The sequence below is a fragment of the Taudactylus pleione genome, unplaced genomic scaffold, assembly GCF_031769625.1.
Source record: "Taudactylus pleione unplaced genomic scaffold, aTauple2 ptg001781l, whole genome shotgun sequence".
NCBI lineage: Eukaryota > Metazoa > Chordata > Amphibia > Anura > Myobatrachidae > Taudactylus > Taudactylus pleione.
This window is the reverse complement of record NW_028286178.1, coordinates 222,556-238,909: the sequence shown is the minus strand read 5'-3', so window position 1 is coordinate 238,909 and position 16,354 is coordinate 222,556. Positions and strand designations below refer to the sequence as shown.

The 16,354-nt window shown below is 42.3% G+C and overlaps 2 protein-coding genes across 2 annotated transcripts in view; one reads left to right on the top strand and one right to left on the bottom strand.

The window, feature by feature from the left end:
• The window catches only part of LOC148436364 (uncharacterized), a 53,069-nt gene extending 46,942 nt beyond the window's left edge, over positions 1–6,127 (bottom strand). The window contains exon 1 of the mRNA XM_088464964.1: positions 6,043–6,127. The gene's annotated coding sequence lies outside the window, so the exon portion shown is untranslated. The remainder of the gene's footprint in view (positions 1–6,042) is intronic.
• Positions 6,128–6,350: 223 nt separating this feature from the next.
• Positions 6,351–16,032, top strand: LOC148436363 (uncharacterized). The gene is made up of 7 exons (XM_088464977.1): positions 6,351–6,430; positions 10,059–10,208; positions 10,642–10,833; positions 11,419–11,497; positions 11,613–11,710; positions 11,867–12,170; positions 13,782–16,032. The coding sequence occupies exons 2-7, from the start codon at positions 10,131–10,133 to the stop codon at positions 14,438–14,440; spliced, it is 1,410 nt and encodes a 469-aa protein (XP_088321103.1). The 5' UTR covers positions 6,351–6,430; positions 10,059–10,130; the 3' UTR covers positions 14,441–16,032.
• Positions 16,033–16,354: the final 322 nt, after the last annotated feature.

Sequence of the window (16,354 nt, the reverse complement as noted above, 5' to 3'; positions counted from 1 at the left end):
ACCGTGGTAACCTGCAATGCTGTATAACTAGATGCTATAGGTCACCGTGGTAACCTGCAATGCTGTATAACTAGATGCTATAGGTCACCGTGGTAACCTGCAATGCTGTATAACTAGATGCTATGTGTCACCGTGGTAACCTGCAATGCTGTATAACTAGATGCTATGTGTCACTGTGTCACCGTGGTAACCTGCAATGCCGTATAACTAGATGCTATGTGTCACCGTGGTAACCTTCAATGCCGTATAACTAGATGCTATATGTCACCGTGGTAACCTGCAATGCCGTATAACTAGATGCTATATGTCACCGTGGTAACCTTCAATGCTGTATAACTAGATGCTATATGTCACCGTGGTAACCTGCAATGCTGTATAACTAGATGCTATATGTCACCGTGGTAACCTGCAATGCTGTATAACTAGATGCTATATGTCACCGTGGTAACCTGCAATGCTGTATAACTAGATGCTATATGTCACCGTGGTAACCTGCAATGCCGTATAAGTAGATGCTATATGTCACCGTGGTAACCTGCAATGCTGTATAACTAGACGTTATAGGTCACCGTAGTAACCTGCAATGCCGTATAACTAGATGCTATGTGTCACTGTGGTAACCTGCAATGCTGTATAACTAGATGCTATGTGTCACCGTGGTAACCTGCAATGCCGTATAAGTAGATGCTATATGTCACCGTGGTAACCTGCAATGCTGTATAACTAGATGCTATATGTCACCGTGGTAACCAGCAATGCTGTATAACTAGATGCTATATGTCACCGTGGTAACCTGCAATGCTGTATAACTAGACGCTATATGTCACCGTGGTAACCTGCAATGCCGTATAACAAGACGCTATATGTCACCGTGGTAACCTGCAATGCCGTATAACTAGATGCTATGTGTCACCGTGGTAACCTGCAATGCCGTATAAGTAGATGCTATGTGTCACTGTGGTAACCTGCAATGCTGTATAACTAGATGCTATGTGTCACCGTGGTAACCTGCAATGCTGTATAACTAGATGCTATGTGTCACCGTGGTAACCTGCAATGCCGTATAAGTAGATGCTATGTGTCACCGTGGTAACCTGCAATGCTGTATAACTAGATGCTATAGGTCACCGTGGTAACCTGCAATGCTGTATAACTAGATGCTATAGGTCACCGTGGTAACCTGCAATGCCGTATAAGTAGATGCTATGTGTCACCATGGTAACCTGCAATGCCGTATAACTAGATGCTATAGGTCACCGTGGTAACCTGCAATGCCGTATAACTAGATGCTATAGGTCACCGTGGTAACCTGCAATGCCGTATAAGTAGATGCTATGTGTCACCATGGTAACCTGCAATGCTGTATAACTAGATGCTATATGTCACCGTGGTAACCTGCAATGCTGTATAACTAGATGCTATATGTCACCGTGGTAACCTGCAATGCTGTATAACTAGATGCTATATGTCACCGTGGTAACCTGCAATGCTGTATAACTAGATGCTATATGTCACCGTGGTAACCGGCAATGCTGTATAACTAGATGCTATATGTCACCGTGGTAACCGGCAATGCTGTATAACTAGATGCTATATGTCACCGTGGTAACCTGCAATGCTGTATAACTAGATGCTATATGTCACCGTGGTAACCTGCAATGCTGTATAACTAGATGCTATAGGTCACCGTGGTAACCTGCAATGCTGTATAACTAGATGCTATAGGTCACCGTGGTAACCTGCAATGCTGTATAACTAGATGCTATATGTCACCCTGGTAACCTGCAATGCTGTATAACTAGATGCTATAGGTCATCGTGGTAACCTGCAATGCTGTATAACTAGATGCTACAGGTCACCGTGGTAACCTGCAATGCTGTATAACTAGATGCTATATGTCACCGTGGTAACCTGCAATGCTGTATAACTAGATGCTATATGTCACCGTGGTAACCTGCAATGCTGTATAACTAGATACTATATATGTCACCGTGGTAACCTGCAATGCTGTATAACTAGATGCTATATGTCACCGTGGTAACCTGCAATGCTGTATAACTAGATGCTATGTGTCACCGTGGTAACCGGCAATGCTGTATAACTAGATACTATGTGTCACCGTGGTAACCTGCAATGCTGTATAACTAGACGCTATATGTCACCGTGGTAACCTGCAATGCTGTATAACTAGATGCTATATGTCACCGTGGTAACCTGCAATGCTGTATAACTAGATGCTATAGGTCACCGTGGTAACCTGCAATGCTGTATAACTAGATGCTATAGGTCACCGTGGTAACCTGCAATGCTGTATAACTAGATGCTATAGGTCACAGTAGTAACCTGCAATGCTGTATAACTAGATGCTATAGGTCACAGTAGTAACCTGCAATGCTGTATAACTAGATGCTATAGGTCACAGTAGTAACCTGCAATGCTGTATAACTAGATGCTATGTGTCACCGTGGTAACCTGCAATGCTGTATAACTAGATGCTATGTGTCACCGTGGTAACCTGCAATGCTGTATAACTAGATGCTATAGGTCACAGTAGTAACCTGCAATGCTGTATAACTAGATGCTATAGGTCACAGTAGTAACCTGCAATGCTGTATAACTAGATGCTATGTGTCACCGTGGTAACCTGCAATGCTGTATAACTAGATGCTATATGTCACCGTGGTAACCTGCAATGCTGTATAACTAGACGCTATGTGTCACCGTGGTAACCGGCAATGCTATATAACTAGATGCTATATGTCACCGTGGTAACCTGCAATGCTGTATAACTAGACGCTATGTGTCACCGTGGTAACCTGCAATGCTGTATAACTAGACGCTATATGTCACCGTGGTAACCTGCAATGCTGTATAACTAGATGCTATATGTCACCGTGGTAACCTGCAATGCTGTATAACTAGATGCTATATGTCACCGTGGTAACCTGCAATGCTGTATAACTAGATGCTATGTGTCACTGTGGTAACCTGCAATGCTGTATAACTAGATGCTATATGTCACCGTGGTAACCTGCAATGCTGTATAACTAGATGCTATGTGTCACCGTGGTAACCTGCAATGCTGTATAACTAGGTGCTATATGTCACCGTGGTAACCTGCAATGCTGTATAACTAGATGCTATGTGTCACCGTGGTAACCTGCAATGTTGTATAACTAGGTGCTATAGGTCACCGTGGTAACCTGCAATGCTGTATAACTAGATGCTATAGGTCACCGTGGTAACCTGCAATGCTGTATAACTAGATGCTATAGGTCACCGTGGTAACCTGCAATGCTGTATAACTAGATGCTATAGGTCACCGTGGTAACCTGCAATGCTGTATAACTAGATGCTATAGGTCACCGTGGTAACCTGCAATGCTGTATAACTAGATGCTATGTGTCACCGTGGTAACCTGCAATGATGTATAACTAGGTGCTATAGGTCACCGTGGTAACCTGCAATGCTGTATAACTAGATGCTATAGGTCACCGTGGTAACCTGCAATGCTGTATAACTAGATGCTATAGGTCACCGTGGTAACCTGCAATGCTGTATAACTAGATGCTATAGGTCACCGTGGTAACCTGCAATGCTGTATAACTAGATGCTATATGTCACCGTAGTAACCTGCAATGCTGTATAACTAGATGCTATGTGTCACCGTGGTAACCTGCAATGATGTATAACTAGATGCTATGTGTCACCGTGGTAACCTGCAATGATGTATAACTAGATGCTATGTGTCACCGTGGTAACCTGCAGTGCTGTATAACTAGATGCTATAGGTCACTGTGGTAACCTGCAATGCTGTATAACTAGATGCTATATGTCACCGTGGTAACCTGCAATGCTGTATAACTAGATGCTATATGTCACCGTGGTAACCTGCAATGCTGTATAACTAGATGCTACATGTCACCATGGTAACCTGCAATGCTGTATAACTAGACGCTATATGTCACCGTGGTAACCTGCAATGCTGTATAACTAGATGCTATATATGTCACTGTGGTAACCGGCAATGCTGTATAACTGGCTGCTATATGTCACCGTGGTAACCTGCAATGCTGTATAACTGGCTGCTATATGTCACCGTGGTAACCTGCAATGCTGTATAACTAGATGCTATATGTCACCGTGGTAACCTGCAATGCTGTATAACTAGATGCTGTATGTCACCGTGGTAACCTGCAATGCTGTATAACTAGATGTTATGCTGCAGTAATATCTGGGTTTCTTTGCAGATTGCTTATACTTACATTTGGGATCTAACCCATGTGTCCTATACTATATGCAGTTATATGTACATTGTCTCACAAGGATACCTGGGAAAGTTCACAGACCTTGTATTATATTAGTAATTAATATATCATTATATTGCTGCCCACTCAGATATATGAGATTACTCTATGTATGTTACATGTGAATGCACCATGTCAGATATATGGGATTACTCTATGTATGTTACATGTAACTGCACCATGTCAGATATATGGGATTATTCTATATATGTAACATGTGATAGCACCATGAGAGGTATATGGGATTATTCTATGTATGTTACATGTGATAGCACCATGTCAGATATATGGGATTATTCTATGTATGTTACATGTGATAGCACCATGAGAGGTATATGGGATTATTCTATGTATGTTACATGTGATAGCACCGTGTCAGATATGAGCACTTGGATATGTCAGACAATAGCATATTATTCGGGTGATGGCCGACGCCAGGGCCAGATTAACAATGGGGCGGATGGAGCTCCAGCTCCAGGCCTCCACATAAAAATAGGCCCATTGTCATGACATGATGACTGGCCATCTGCTCTCCACCCGGTCAGTCATAAATCATAAGTAGTAAAATTCTATTCTATTTACCTCACAAAATGAAGCATTTTTTTATTTGACATATTTAGGGAGACATTGGGGCTCAGAGTATAGGGGTGTACACGCCCACATGGCACTGGCCACACCCACACAGCACTGGTCACGCCCCCTCTCTTCTCATAATAGGCCCTTGGTAATTTTCAGCTCCAGGCCCATGTGGCCCTCAATCCGGCCCTGGCCGACGCATTATTATACAAAGGGAATCTTCCTCCTTACACTTACTGTGATTACCTGTGTATATATATATATATATATATATATATACCCCATACCTCTGAGCAGTGGGTGATGATGTATTTGTTTGACCATAAATGATACAGATAATCACTATATACGTCTCCCATTACACAGCTGGTCAGTGCTGAGGGGTTATTGGCCCTGGTTAGACCAGGCTTTATATCCTCTTTCTGTTACGTTCTGTGTATTTCCTGACTTAGGCCCTGATTCAGAGCCGATCGCTCTGACCAGCGAGACCCGGAGCGACAGCTTGGCTGTCGCAGTCCGGGTCTCGCGCATGTGCACAATGGAGCTCCCTCCATCGTGCGCATGCGCAGTGGGGACCATCGACCCACTTGCGAGCGTACTGCCGCTTGCGAGTGGGTCTGAATGACCCCCTTATTGCGCTATACAGATAACACCTCGGTCATTTCTTACTGACACTATTACAGGTTACGTGTTATTATTAGTAGGGTGAGTGCCCCAAAATATAGAGAGAACTTTCTGCTTCTGTTGTTGTCACCTGTATAATGATAATGCAGCACCAGAGTCTGCTCCAGCTGTATTATAGTAACAAAAAGTTCTACTCCACCTGTAGAATGATAATGAAGCACCAGAGTCTGCTCCAGCTGTATTATAGTAACAAAAGGATCTGCTCCACCTGTATCATGCCAATACTGGGGTCTGCTCTACCTGTATAATAGTGATGAAGCACCAGAGTCTGCTACAGCTGTATTATAGTAACAAAAGGTTGTGCTCCACCTGTATTATACCAACACTGGCGTCTGCTCTACCTGTATATACATAGTGCAGCACTAAAGGCTGCTCCAGCTGTATTATATAGAACACTGGTGTCTGATTTTCCTGTATGATAATGATGAGACACCACAGTCTGCTCCCCCTGTATAATAACAATAAATACCATCACCTGCTGCTTATTCCTGCTGGGACCATCACCCGGAAGCTGCAGCTATACAAGAAGACACGCCCCTCTATATAGCCACGCCCCTCTCTCCTCCGTGGGGCTAAGGCTACTGTCTGCCCCGCCCCTCTTATCTAAGAAACCGCCCTCCTCTCTTTCCCCAGCGAGCAGCCAATCAGGCGGCACAAAGTAGGAAGGACGTCCTGTAACTAAGCAGCGACCTGCCGCTCACAGCTTCATCACTAGAGTAAAAGCTTTATAGTCTAATGGTGTCCTCATGTACGGTGACCGGCGGCCATATTCTTATAGTCTCCCAGTCACAGAGCAGAGGGGGCGGGGCCACAGGGGCTTTAGGTGCCATTTTGTCATAGACATTCCTGACAGCCGGAGCCAGGTAACGTGTCCTGTATATATTATATTATTATTATATAGGGGAGAGGGGACCGTACAGTGATATATGAGGGGGAATAACACAGCTCCCAGCACACACTGATATGTGGTATTATTATTATATAGGAGAGAGGGGACTGTACAGTGATATATGAGGGGGGAATAACAGCTCCCAGCACACACTGAAACGTGGTATTATTATTATATAGGAGAGAGGGGACTGTACAGTGATATATGAGGGGCAATAACACAGCTCCCAGCACACACTGATATGTGGTATTATTATTAAATAGGGGAGAGGGGACCGTACAGTGATATATGAGGGGGAATAACACAGCTCCCAGCACACACTGATATGTGCTATTATTATTATATAGGGCGAGGGGACTGTACAGTGATATATGAGGGGGAATAACAGCTCCCAGCACACACTGAAACGTGGTATTATTATTATATAGGGGAGAGGGGACTGTACAGTGATGTATAAGGGGCAATAACACAGCTCCCAGCACACACTGATATGTGGTATTATTATTATATAGGGGAGAGGGGACTATACAGTGATATATGAGGGGGAATAACACAGCTCCCAGCACACACTGATATGTGGTATTATTATTATTATATAGGGGGAGGGAACCGTACAGTGATATATGAGGGGGAATAACACAGCTCCCAGCACACACTGATATGTGGTATTATTATATAGAGGGAGGGGACTGTACAGTGATATATGAGGGGAATAACATCTCCCAGCACACACTGATATGTGGTATTATTATATAGGGGGAGAGGGGACCGTACAGTGATATATGAGGGGAATAACACAGCTCCCAGCACACACTGATATGTGGTATTATTATTATATAAGGGGAGGGGACTGTACAGTACACAGTGATATATGTGGTATTATTATAGGGGGTAGAGGAGTGTACAGTGTTCATAAGAGAGGATGTAAAAAAAAAACTTTCTGCAAAATTTTTCGGCTTTCTGATTGTTAGTTTCCGAAACATTGATTTTTCAATTTATTAAACTATTAATAATCGCGACTTATTTATTCAGTTTATTTGAAGTATCATGGCTGTTTATTAAGGAATCACCACAAAATTTGTAGGCTTAAGGTAACCATATTACTTTATCTGCCTTTTCGAATTGCAGCAAAAATTCAAGATTTGGAACAGAATTAAAAATGCAAGGTTAAATCAACATAAATACCCATTTTTTGGGAATTCCTGGAAGACAATATTACAACAGATTCCAAACAAGGGGAAAATAATGTTATTGTTGACTCAACTTCAGTTATGTTTAAGTTTTTACATTTCAAGTTTTCTTGAGTAAATTATGGATGCGGTACAACAGTAATCAAATGTCAATTTCATACTTTTATTTTTTTCTCCACTATAAAACAGAGTACCATGCTGATTTTTTTTTTATGGTAGTAATGTTAACCTTTGTTAAGCACCTAAATAAAATTGAGATATCTAATGTTGATTTAACCTTGTGTTTTTAATTCTGTTCCAAAACCTTTAATCTTTCCTGTAACTCGAAACATAAGACAGATAAAGTAATTTAGTTTGGATTTTTAGATTTAGAGAAAAAGTTACCTTAGGGGTCCAAATTTAATGGTGAGTCCTTAAAAACACCAGTGATACTTCAAATAAAGTGAATAAATAGACATTAGTAAATAGTTTAATAAATTGAAAAATATATATTTTGGAAAAGTCAGACAGTTGAGATATTTGGCAGAAATAGTTTTTTTTACATTATCTGTCAATTAAAAAAAAATTCGTAAAATTCAGAAATGGGTGGTGGACACCCCAGGTTATACTGACGTGAAATGACCCTTCTTCAAATCATTAACATCGGACTCATATCAATTAAGTTCTTCGATTCTTCAAAGTCGGATCCAAACTGATCAAGTTCATAAATTTATCAACATTGGATTCAAATCTATCAAGTTCTTTAATTCATCAACATTAGTCTCAAAACAATCCAGCTCTCAATCAGCATCATCGGTCCCAATCCAAGTCTGCCCATTCCTTCAGTATTTTATGTCCAGTTCCATTCCAACCTCCTGTTCAATAAAGACTTTCTATTCATGTTCTTGCCTTCGGGCCCATCATCCACTGCCGTATCTCTACCTCCTCACATCTATAGATGAGGAAGTCCTGGCTCAAGCCACCTAAATTCATCCACATCTCTCAAATCTCTTCTTCAACCTCCCACACCTGTTCCAACCCAATCCAACCCTCCGGTGTGGCAATTGTTATGTAACTGGATACTTATAATGACAGCTGTGGAGTCAGGAGCATAGTGAAATATAGATTGTTTATTGAAACAAAAATAATCCAGACAAATTACAAAAACAATGGTGCTCTCTGTAATCAATGAGACAGATTCACATGCAGCAATAGGAGGGACAGCTTGCCGAGCCCCTGTTGGCTTTAGTTGCACATATTATGGGATGGAGATATACAGACAGGATACAAGCAAAGGTAATAAGCTGCAGAGTAGATGAGACAGACTCACAGACAGCAGTAGAGATGCAGTTTGCAGAAGTCCAGTAGACAGGAGATCAGGTTCAGGCCGTGGACTACAATCCAGGGAAAACAATCAATGACCAGCAGGGGGCGTGGTGAGGGGGCAGGAATAAATAGTCTGTGAGGCAGGTGATAAAAAGTGGAGTAATATTAACTCCTAAATGTGAGGAGACAATGTCAGATGCAAAATAAAGGCCAATGGGCCTGATTCAGAGCCGTTCGTAAGCGGCCGCTCGTTCGCACTGAGCGATGTTCGCACAACTGCGCATGCATACGGATTGTAATACGCATGCGCGAACCAGTCAGTGTGGCCGAAAATCGTTTGTTCGCTTTATAGCGAATGCCTGCTACTTTGAGTGACAGGAGGAGGCGTATGTGGGTGGTAACAGGGGAAGGTGCTTGAAAACGGGGAGTGGAAATCAACGCAGGCGTGCTTAAAGGTCAAAACGGGCGTTTTAAGGGAGTGCATAATTAATACAGCAGCGTCATTGACCACGTCACTTGGTTATTTGATAGTCAGAACTGCTCGCAATATAGTGGTAGGAAAAACCAACCACAAGAATAGCGAGCAGTTCATACGCTGTTCAATGTACTCGATTAATCACATAAATAGCGGACATGACGTATGGCGCGAGCGGCCAGGGGGCGTATTTTTCAAAATTACAACCGCAAGTTTTGCTCGCTCGTTCAGACTTAGAGGCGTGAACAGACCGCAATGAGCGAACGGATCATTTGAATAGCCACCCCTTGTTTTGGAACGAACGACTGCAAATAGCGAGCGGCTCTGAATGAAGCCCAATGTCCTAACACCAATGTAACTTATTTCTAGTGGCGCAAAGAGCATTTGATATATGTCTTGAAGGAATAAGGACCCCAGCCAGGAGCATTGGTGTAACATTATGCAGTACAGTGCTGTGCGACAGCCCCTGAGGAGTCTAATGGAGCTGTGTCACAGGAAACTCTGACAGACACGGACCAGGGCTCTATGGTTGGGGGGAATGGGAAGATTTACCAGTCACTCAGCATAACTTGTCTGACTGTGTTACATGTGTTCTCAGAGATGTCTGTGATATTTATTCTATTTATTCCTAGAAAGTCCTTCTCTGAGGAACCAGAATCTTTATTACACATCACACGTTCTGTATTCTCACTGATTCACTGAGGATGGACAAGGACCGGAGTCACCATACTGAGAGGATCTTACAGCTAACCCTGGAGATTATTTACCTCCTAACTGGGGAGGTGAGAGGATATGGTAGTGTCACAGTGACATCACTTATATCTATAGTAATAATACAGGGACATGGCTGGGGAGGTGAGGGGGTCTGGGAGTGTCACACTGACATTACTTCTATCTATAGTAATAATACAGGGACATGACTGGGGAGGTGAGGGGATCTGGAAGTGTCACAGTGACATCACTTATATCTAGAGTAATAATACAGGGACCTGACTGGGGAGGTGAGGGAATTTGGGAGTGTCACCGTGACATCGCTTATATATATAGTAATAATACAGGGACACGAATAGGGAGGTGAGGTGATCTGGGAGTGTCAGTGATACTTTTATCTATAGTAATAATACAGAAATATGACTGTGGAGGTAACAGGGATCTGGCAGTGTCACAGTAACATCACATATATATATAGTAATAACCTACTTCCCCAATACACAGGATTATACAGCAGTGAAGAAGACATCTGGTGAATGTGAGACACCCAGCAGCCGTCCCCGTGTGTCAGGAGGACTCAGCAGGACCCAGAGCCATATCACGGTGCCTCCACCTCACTCACTGCTACATGAGAGAGACAATGACCAGAAGATCCTGGAACTCACCAACAAGAACAATCAGCTGCTGACTGGAGAGGTGACTGCTGGGAATGGGACATTATACAGTAACACCAGGGGATGTGTCTGGGTGATGACAGGAGAGGTGACTGCTGGGAAAGGGACATTATACAGTAACACCAGGGAATTTGGGTGATGACTGGAGAGGTGACTGCTGGGAAAGGGACATTATACAGTAACACCAGGGGATGTGTCTGGGTGATGACTGGAGAGTTGACTTGCTGGGAATGGGACATTATACAGTAACACCAGGGGATGTGTCTGGGTGATGACTGGAGAGGTGACTGCTGGGAATGGGACATTATACAGTAACAACAGGGGATGTGTCTGGGTGATGACTGGAGAGGTGACTGCTGGGAATGGGACATTATACAGTAACAACAGGGGATGTGTCTGTGTGATGACTGGAGAGGTGATTGCTGGGAATGGGACATTATACAGTAACACCAGGGGAAGTGTCTGGGTGATGACTGGAGAGGTGACTTCTGGGAATGGGACATTATACAGTAACACCAGGGGATGTGTCTGGGTGATGACTGTATCATTGTGTGTGTGTAAGGTTCCTATAAGGTGTCAGAATGTCACGGTCTATGTCTCCATGCAGAAGGGGGAGTATATAGAGGAACACAGGGCTCTGTACAAGGACGTGATGATGGAGAAGCATAAGCCCCTCACATCACTGGGTAAGAGGATAATGTCATTTATTTTACAGGGGAGAGCAGGTATGGGGGCCTCCTATACACACATCATCTGATAATATCATATACAATGTGCTCAGTCACTGTGTGTCTCCTACAGATGGACCCAGTAACAGAAATACACCAGAGAGATGTCCCCATCCTCTTTATTTCCAGGATTGTACAGAGGAGAATCACAAGATTCCACCGGAGCATCAGGTAGCTGAGGTTTAGGGTCTCACCAATATACTATAGTGACTGTCACTATATAATTTGTAGAGCAGCTGTGTCTGTTTTATACACCGATATTATACTGTATAATCTGAAATAATGACATCAGACCTTATTACATTTTTTATATTCTTATTTAATTAGGGTGAAGATCTGATTAATATTAAGATAAGTAATCTAGATGGAGAAGAAGGGACATATGTGACTGATATGAAGGTAGAATATATAGAGGGAGAAGAAGAGACGTATGTGACTGATATTATGGCAGAAGATATAGAGGGAGAAGAAGAGACGTATGTGACTGATATTATGGCAGAAGATATAGAGGGAGAAGAAGAGACATATGTGACTGATATTGAGGCAGAAAATATAGAGGGGGAAGAAGAAATGTATATTATGGATGATCAGCAGTTTACGGAGGAGGAAATACCTACAGATATCAGCACAGGTGAGTAATAAACACATTACAGAAAATAGTCACATACTGTATTCTCCTTTCTCAGTCACTGCTACATTCTCCTCTGTCAGTACAAACTAATGAGAGGAATGTATCTGCCCAGTGTGGAGTCAGGAGCCATCAGTCCCTATTATACTTCTGCTCTCCCCTCACATCATGTCACTGTGTGTTACCAGCCCAGAGATCTGACCAGTCTCCTCCCCACACTCTCTGGTGTATCTCATACATCAAGAACCATCAGCCCCTTTTATACTCCTGCTCTCCCCCTCACATCATGTCACTGTGTGTTACCAGCCTAGAGATCTGACCAGTCTCCTCCTCACACTCTCTGGTGTATCTCATACATCAGGAGCCATCAGCCCCTATTATACTCCTGCTCTCCCCCTTACATCATGTCACTGTGTGTTACCAGCCCAGAGATGTGACCAGTCTCCTCCCCACACTCTCTGGTGTACCTCATATATCAGGAGCCATCAGCCCCTATTATACTCCTGCTCTCCCCCTCACATCATGTCACTGTGTGTTACCAGCCCAGAGATGTGACCAGTCTCCTTCCCACACTCTCTGGTGTATCTCATACATCAGGAGCCATCAGTCCCTATTATACTCCTGCTCTCCCCCTCACATCATATCACTGTTTGTTACCAGCCCATATGTGCTCTATATTAGACAATGCAAATGTCACACAAACTCGACCTTCTCGCCCTCACATAGCTATAACCACACTCCCGTCATTGCACAATCGCTTCCTCCAGTCTCTGCACTTGGATGATCTGTACTTTTGCACTTTATCTGCTGACAAGTCTCTGTATCCTGCTCTGTCCTTCTCCCTACTTCCTCTTTCTGCTATTGTCCATCTGTGCCCTGAACCATTCCCCTACCCAGTCCTGCTGCCTCCCCCGCTCTGTGCTGCCATCATTCTGTGTTGCTCTGTCCTATCGCTCTCCTTCCCTCTCAGCGTTTATGTAATGACTCATTACCCTAATTCAGTAACATGACTCTGGTGGGACTACTCTCCTTGAGGATGACCAGAGGACCATATAGAAGCTGCTATAGCTACATATATATCCACCTGGAGAACTTTTTGTAGTGTGGACGTAGTTGTTGGTAATTATCCCACAAATTTCCGATGTGTACTGTATGTGTGAGGGCGGTCTAGATGGGTATTGTGGTTCACCAATTTGACTGGCTAATGAGGTTTCCTGCTCTGTGATGATGGCTAGGGAACGTTACCCAGCAAAGTCTGCATTTGGGGGGAGATGTACATTGGTGATGTGCCATCTGCCTGTCCCTGGGGCTGGATCTATGAATTCCAAACCAATATGGAATGTTTGGAGTTTGTATGTGTTTCCTCCAACCTTTTAAAATCATAGTCATAGATTGATTGGCTTCTGATACAAATTAACATTAGTGTGTGTATATGTGTACATATGGTAGGGAATATAGTTTGTAAGCTCCACTAGGCCATGGCCTCATGTGAATGACTAAATATTCTCTGTAAGTGCTGCTCAGTATATCTGCGCTATATAAAAAGCTTCTCAGTATGTCTGCGCTGTATAAAGAGCTGTGAGTAACAATAATACAGTTTTATTGTATTTCCAGCAAATGGACGCACAAGCAGGAATGACTTGGAGGGACATCTCATCTTGTCTACAGATATTAAAACAGAAGATAACTTCACACAGGAATCTCCAGGAGATAATCCCATTACACTAAATATACATCCAGAACCTCAGAGTGCAGACATATCATCTGATCCCTCTAATTGCGAGGACTTTTATCCCGATACCTCAGTGTTTGTTACATATAGTGCAGCTCATACACCTGATAAAATATTTCCATGTCCTGAGTGCGGGAAATGTTTTACATGTAAAACATTTCTTTTTGCACATCAGAGAGGTCACACAGGTGAACAACCATTTACATGTTCTGAGTGTGGACATTTTTTTACAAGAAAATCGAATCTTATCACACATCAGAGAAGTCACACAGGTGAGAAACCATTTCCATGTTCTGAGTGTGGGAAATGTTTTACACTTAAGTCAGACCTTTTTAGACATCAGAGAAGTCACACAGGTGAAAAACCATTTCCATGTTCTGAGTGTGGGAAATGTTTTACACGGAAAACAGGTCTTGTTATACATCAAAGACTACACACAGGTGAGAGGCCATTTTCATGCTCTGAGTGTGGGAAATGTTTTTCACATAAATCAGCTCTTGTTAGACATCAGCAGTCACACAAGAGAAAAGCTTTTCTATGAGCTGATACAAAACAAGGTTGTAGCAACACTCCAGTCACACAGTATTGTAACATTTTAAGTTATCTGTAGATAATTGGGATGTGTCATTAATATAAAAAGAGAAGGGATGTACAGCACTGGGGAAACCTAAACTTCAATAAATAATTTAAATAGGGCTTGATATAGATGCAATAAAAATGTATAGTACTTAGTATGAACCCTCCCAAGGTCGGTGACATATTTCGCCATCTATGCCGTCAGGAGGTGATCTGGATATTCTAACTGAATTTGCTCCACCCGGATGGTTTAAACTAATCAAATTCATCACTGTCACCTGATACCTCTGTGGTCTTTTATACTAGATAGACAAGAACCCTTCACTTGGTCCTATCGACCACCTAGATATTTGTTATACTCCTCTGTATGACTTCACATATGTAATTTTCTACCTTTTTATTTATCTATGTGTGTGTGTAAGTGTATGGATATGTGTATATTTTATATATATATATATATATGTCTGTCCTTATTAGTGTATTTAGGTGTGTGGGTGTGATCATATCATGTGACTCACTAGTGAACAATATTGCACGATTTTACTATTATCAACATTACTATACAATATGGGAAATATAATGTTGTGTGTATAACGTGACCTAGATCCCAGTGTCATGCATATCTTCACCGTGGTAACTCTTGCTCATTGTTATTGCTGTAACCAGTCATGTGATTGTAGTTAACCATATGACCGGGTGGAACAAATCATCGAAGCCTCTTACTGGGTTTTTTCCACAAAGATCTCCATGAGTGGTGCATTCCAGTCATGTGTTATATCACATGACCGGGTGAATGTGATTACCCAGACTCCTTATCTAGTTCATTCTGGCACTCTGCAGTGATTGACTTGATTGGTCCATTCCGATTATGTGCGGTTATATACATCACATGACAGGGACTCGGGACCGGCTGCTGTGCTGCATTAATTGGTAAATTTACCTTTTTGTTCTTACGTTTTATATTGTTTTTACAAACTCATTTGCTGATTATACATTAGGTAATGATTGCCTTCTATGTAATATATTTATTATTCTTACATATGGCATGACTAAGTGTGATTCCCAACTTGATGTTTGTTTGATCTGCTCCTTGGGTATATAAGGCAGCCATATTATACTGTATTATACACGCTTCTGAAGAGGTTGTGGGTCTAATTCCATGATGAAACGCGTTAGTCACTTTATCCACTGGTCACGTTTGGGCCACTTGTCCTTCCTTATCCGGACCAGGAGTGACAGCAGGAATGTTGGGACATCCAGCGATTACACCGGCCAGCATCACCCACTGCGAGCTTTCCTGCTAAAGACTGGACGGACTTCTGTCACAGCAACCTGGTAATATAACTATCTGCCACCTGGCCATTACCCGGATGCACCAAACTTCTTTCCATCACCTATTAGCTTGTGACGTTACCATTAATATCTGATTCTCTATTTACTATTATTGGTGCCCACTTATTTGTACTCCTGAATACCAGTGACCTATGTTTTATATGATCTATATGTGTTATGTCTGTAATTTTATCATTTATATGTTCATATTAAATACTATACATTTATGCATCTTTATCAGGCCGTATGTTATTATTTATTGTTACGTAGATTTCCCTAGCACTGTATAACTCTCTTCTTTGTATAATGTGTTATATATTATTGGAGGATGACCCCCATCTGTGTATAGCTGCTATATAACTCCTCAGACATCACCTATCAGATCTAATCTTTCCTAATCCTCCATTTGTCATTAATATAAGACTGGGATAGATCACTCGGGTGACACTTATAGTATTGTCTGTATTTTATTCGATATCGGCACCACTCTCTGCAGTAATAACAGACCACGTCGTTGTTATATAGGGGATACATATTATGTATATCA

Excerpts from the sequence above, each read along its gene's own strand:
- LOC148436363 (XM_088464977.1), top strand. The coding sequence starts at position 10,131 with ATGGACAAGGACCGGAGTCACCATACTGAGAGGATCTTACAGCTAACC. Across the intron at positions 10,834-11,418 it reads ATCAGCTGCTGACTGGAGAG|AAGGGGGAGTATATAGAGGA; the intron begins GTGACTGCTGGG and ends GTCTCCATGCAG. Across the intron at positions 12,171-13,781 it reads ACCTACAGATATCAGCACAG|CAAATGGACGCACAAGCAGG; the intron begins GTGAGTAATAAA and ends TTGTATTTCCAG.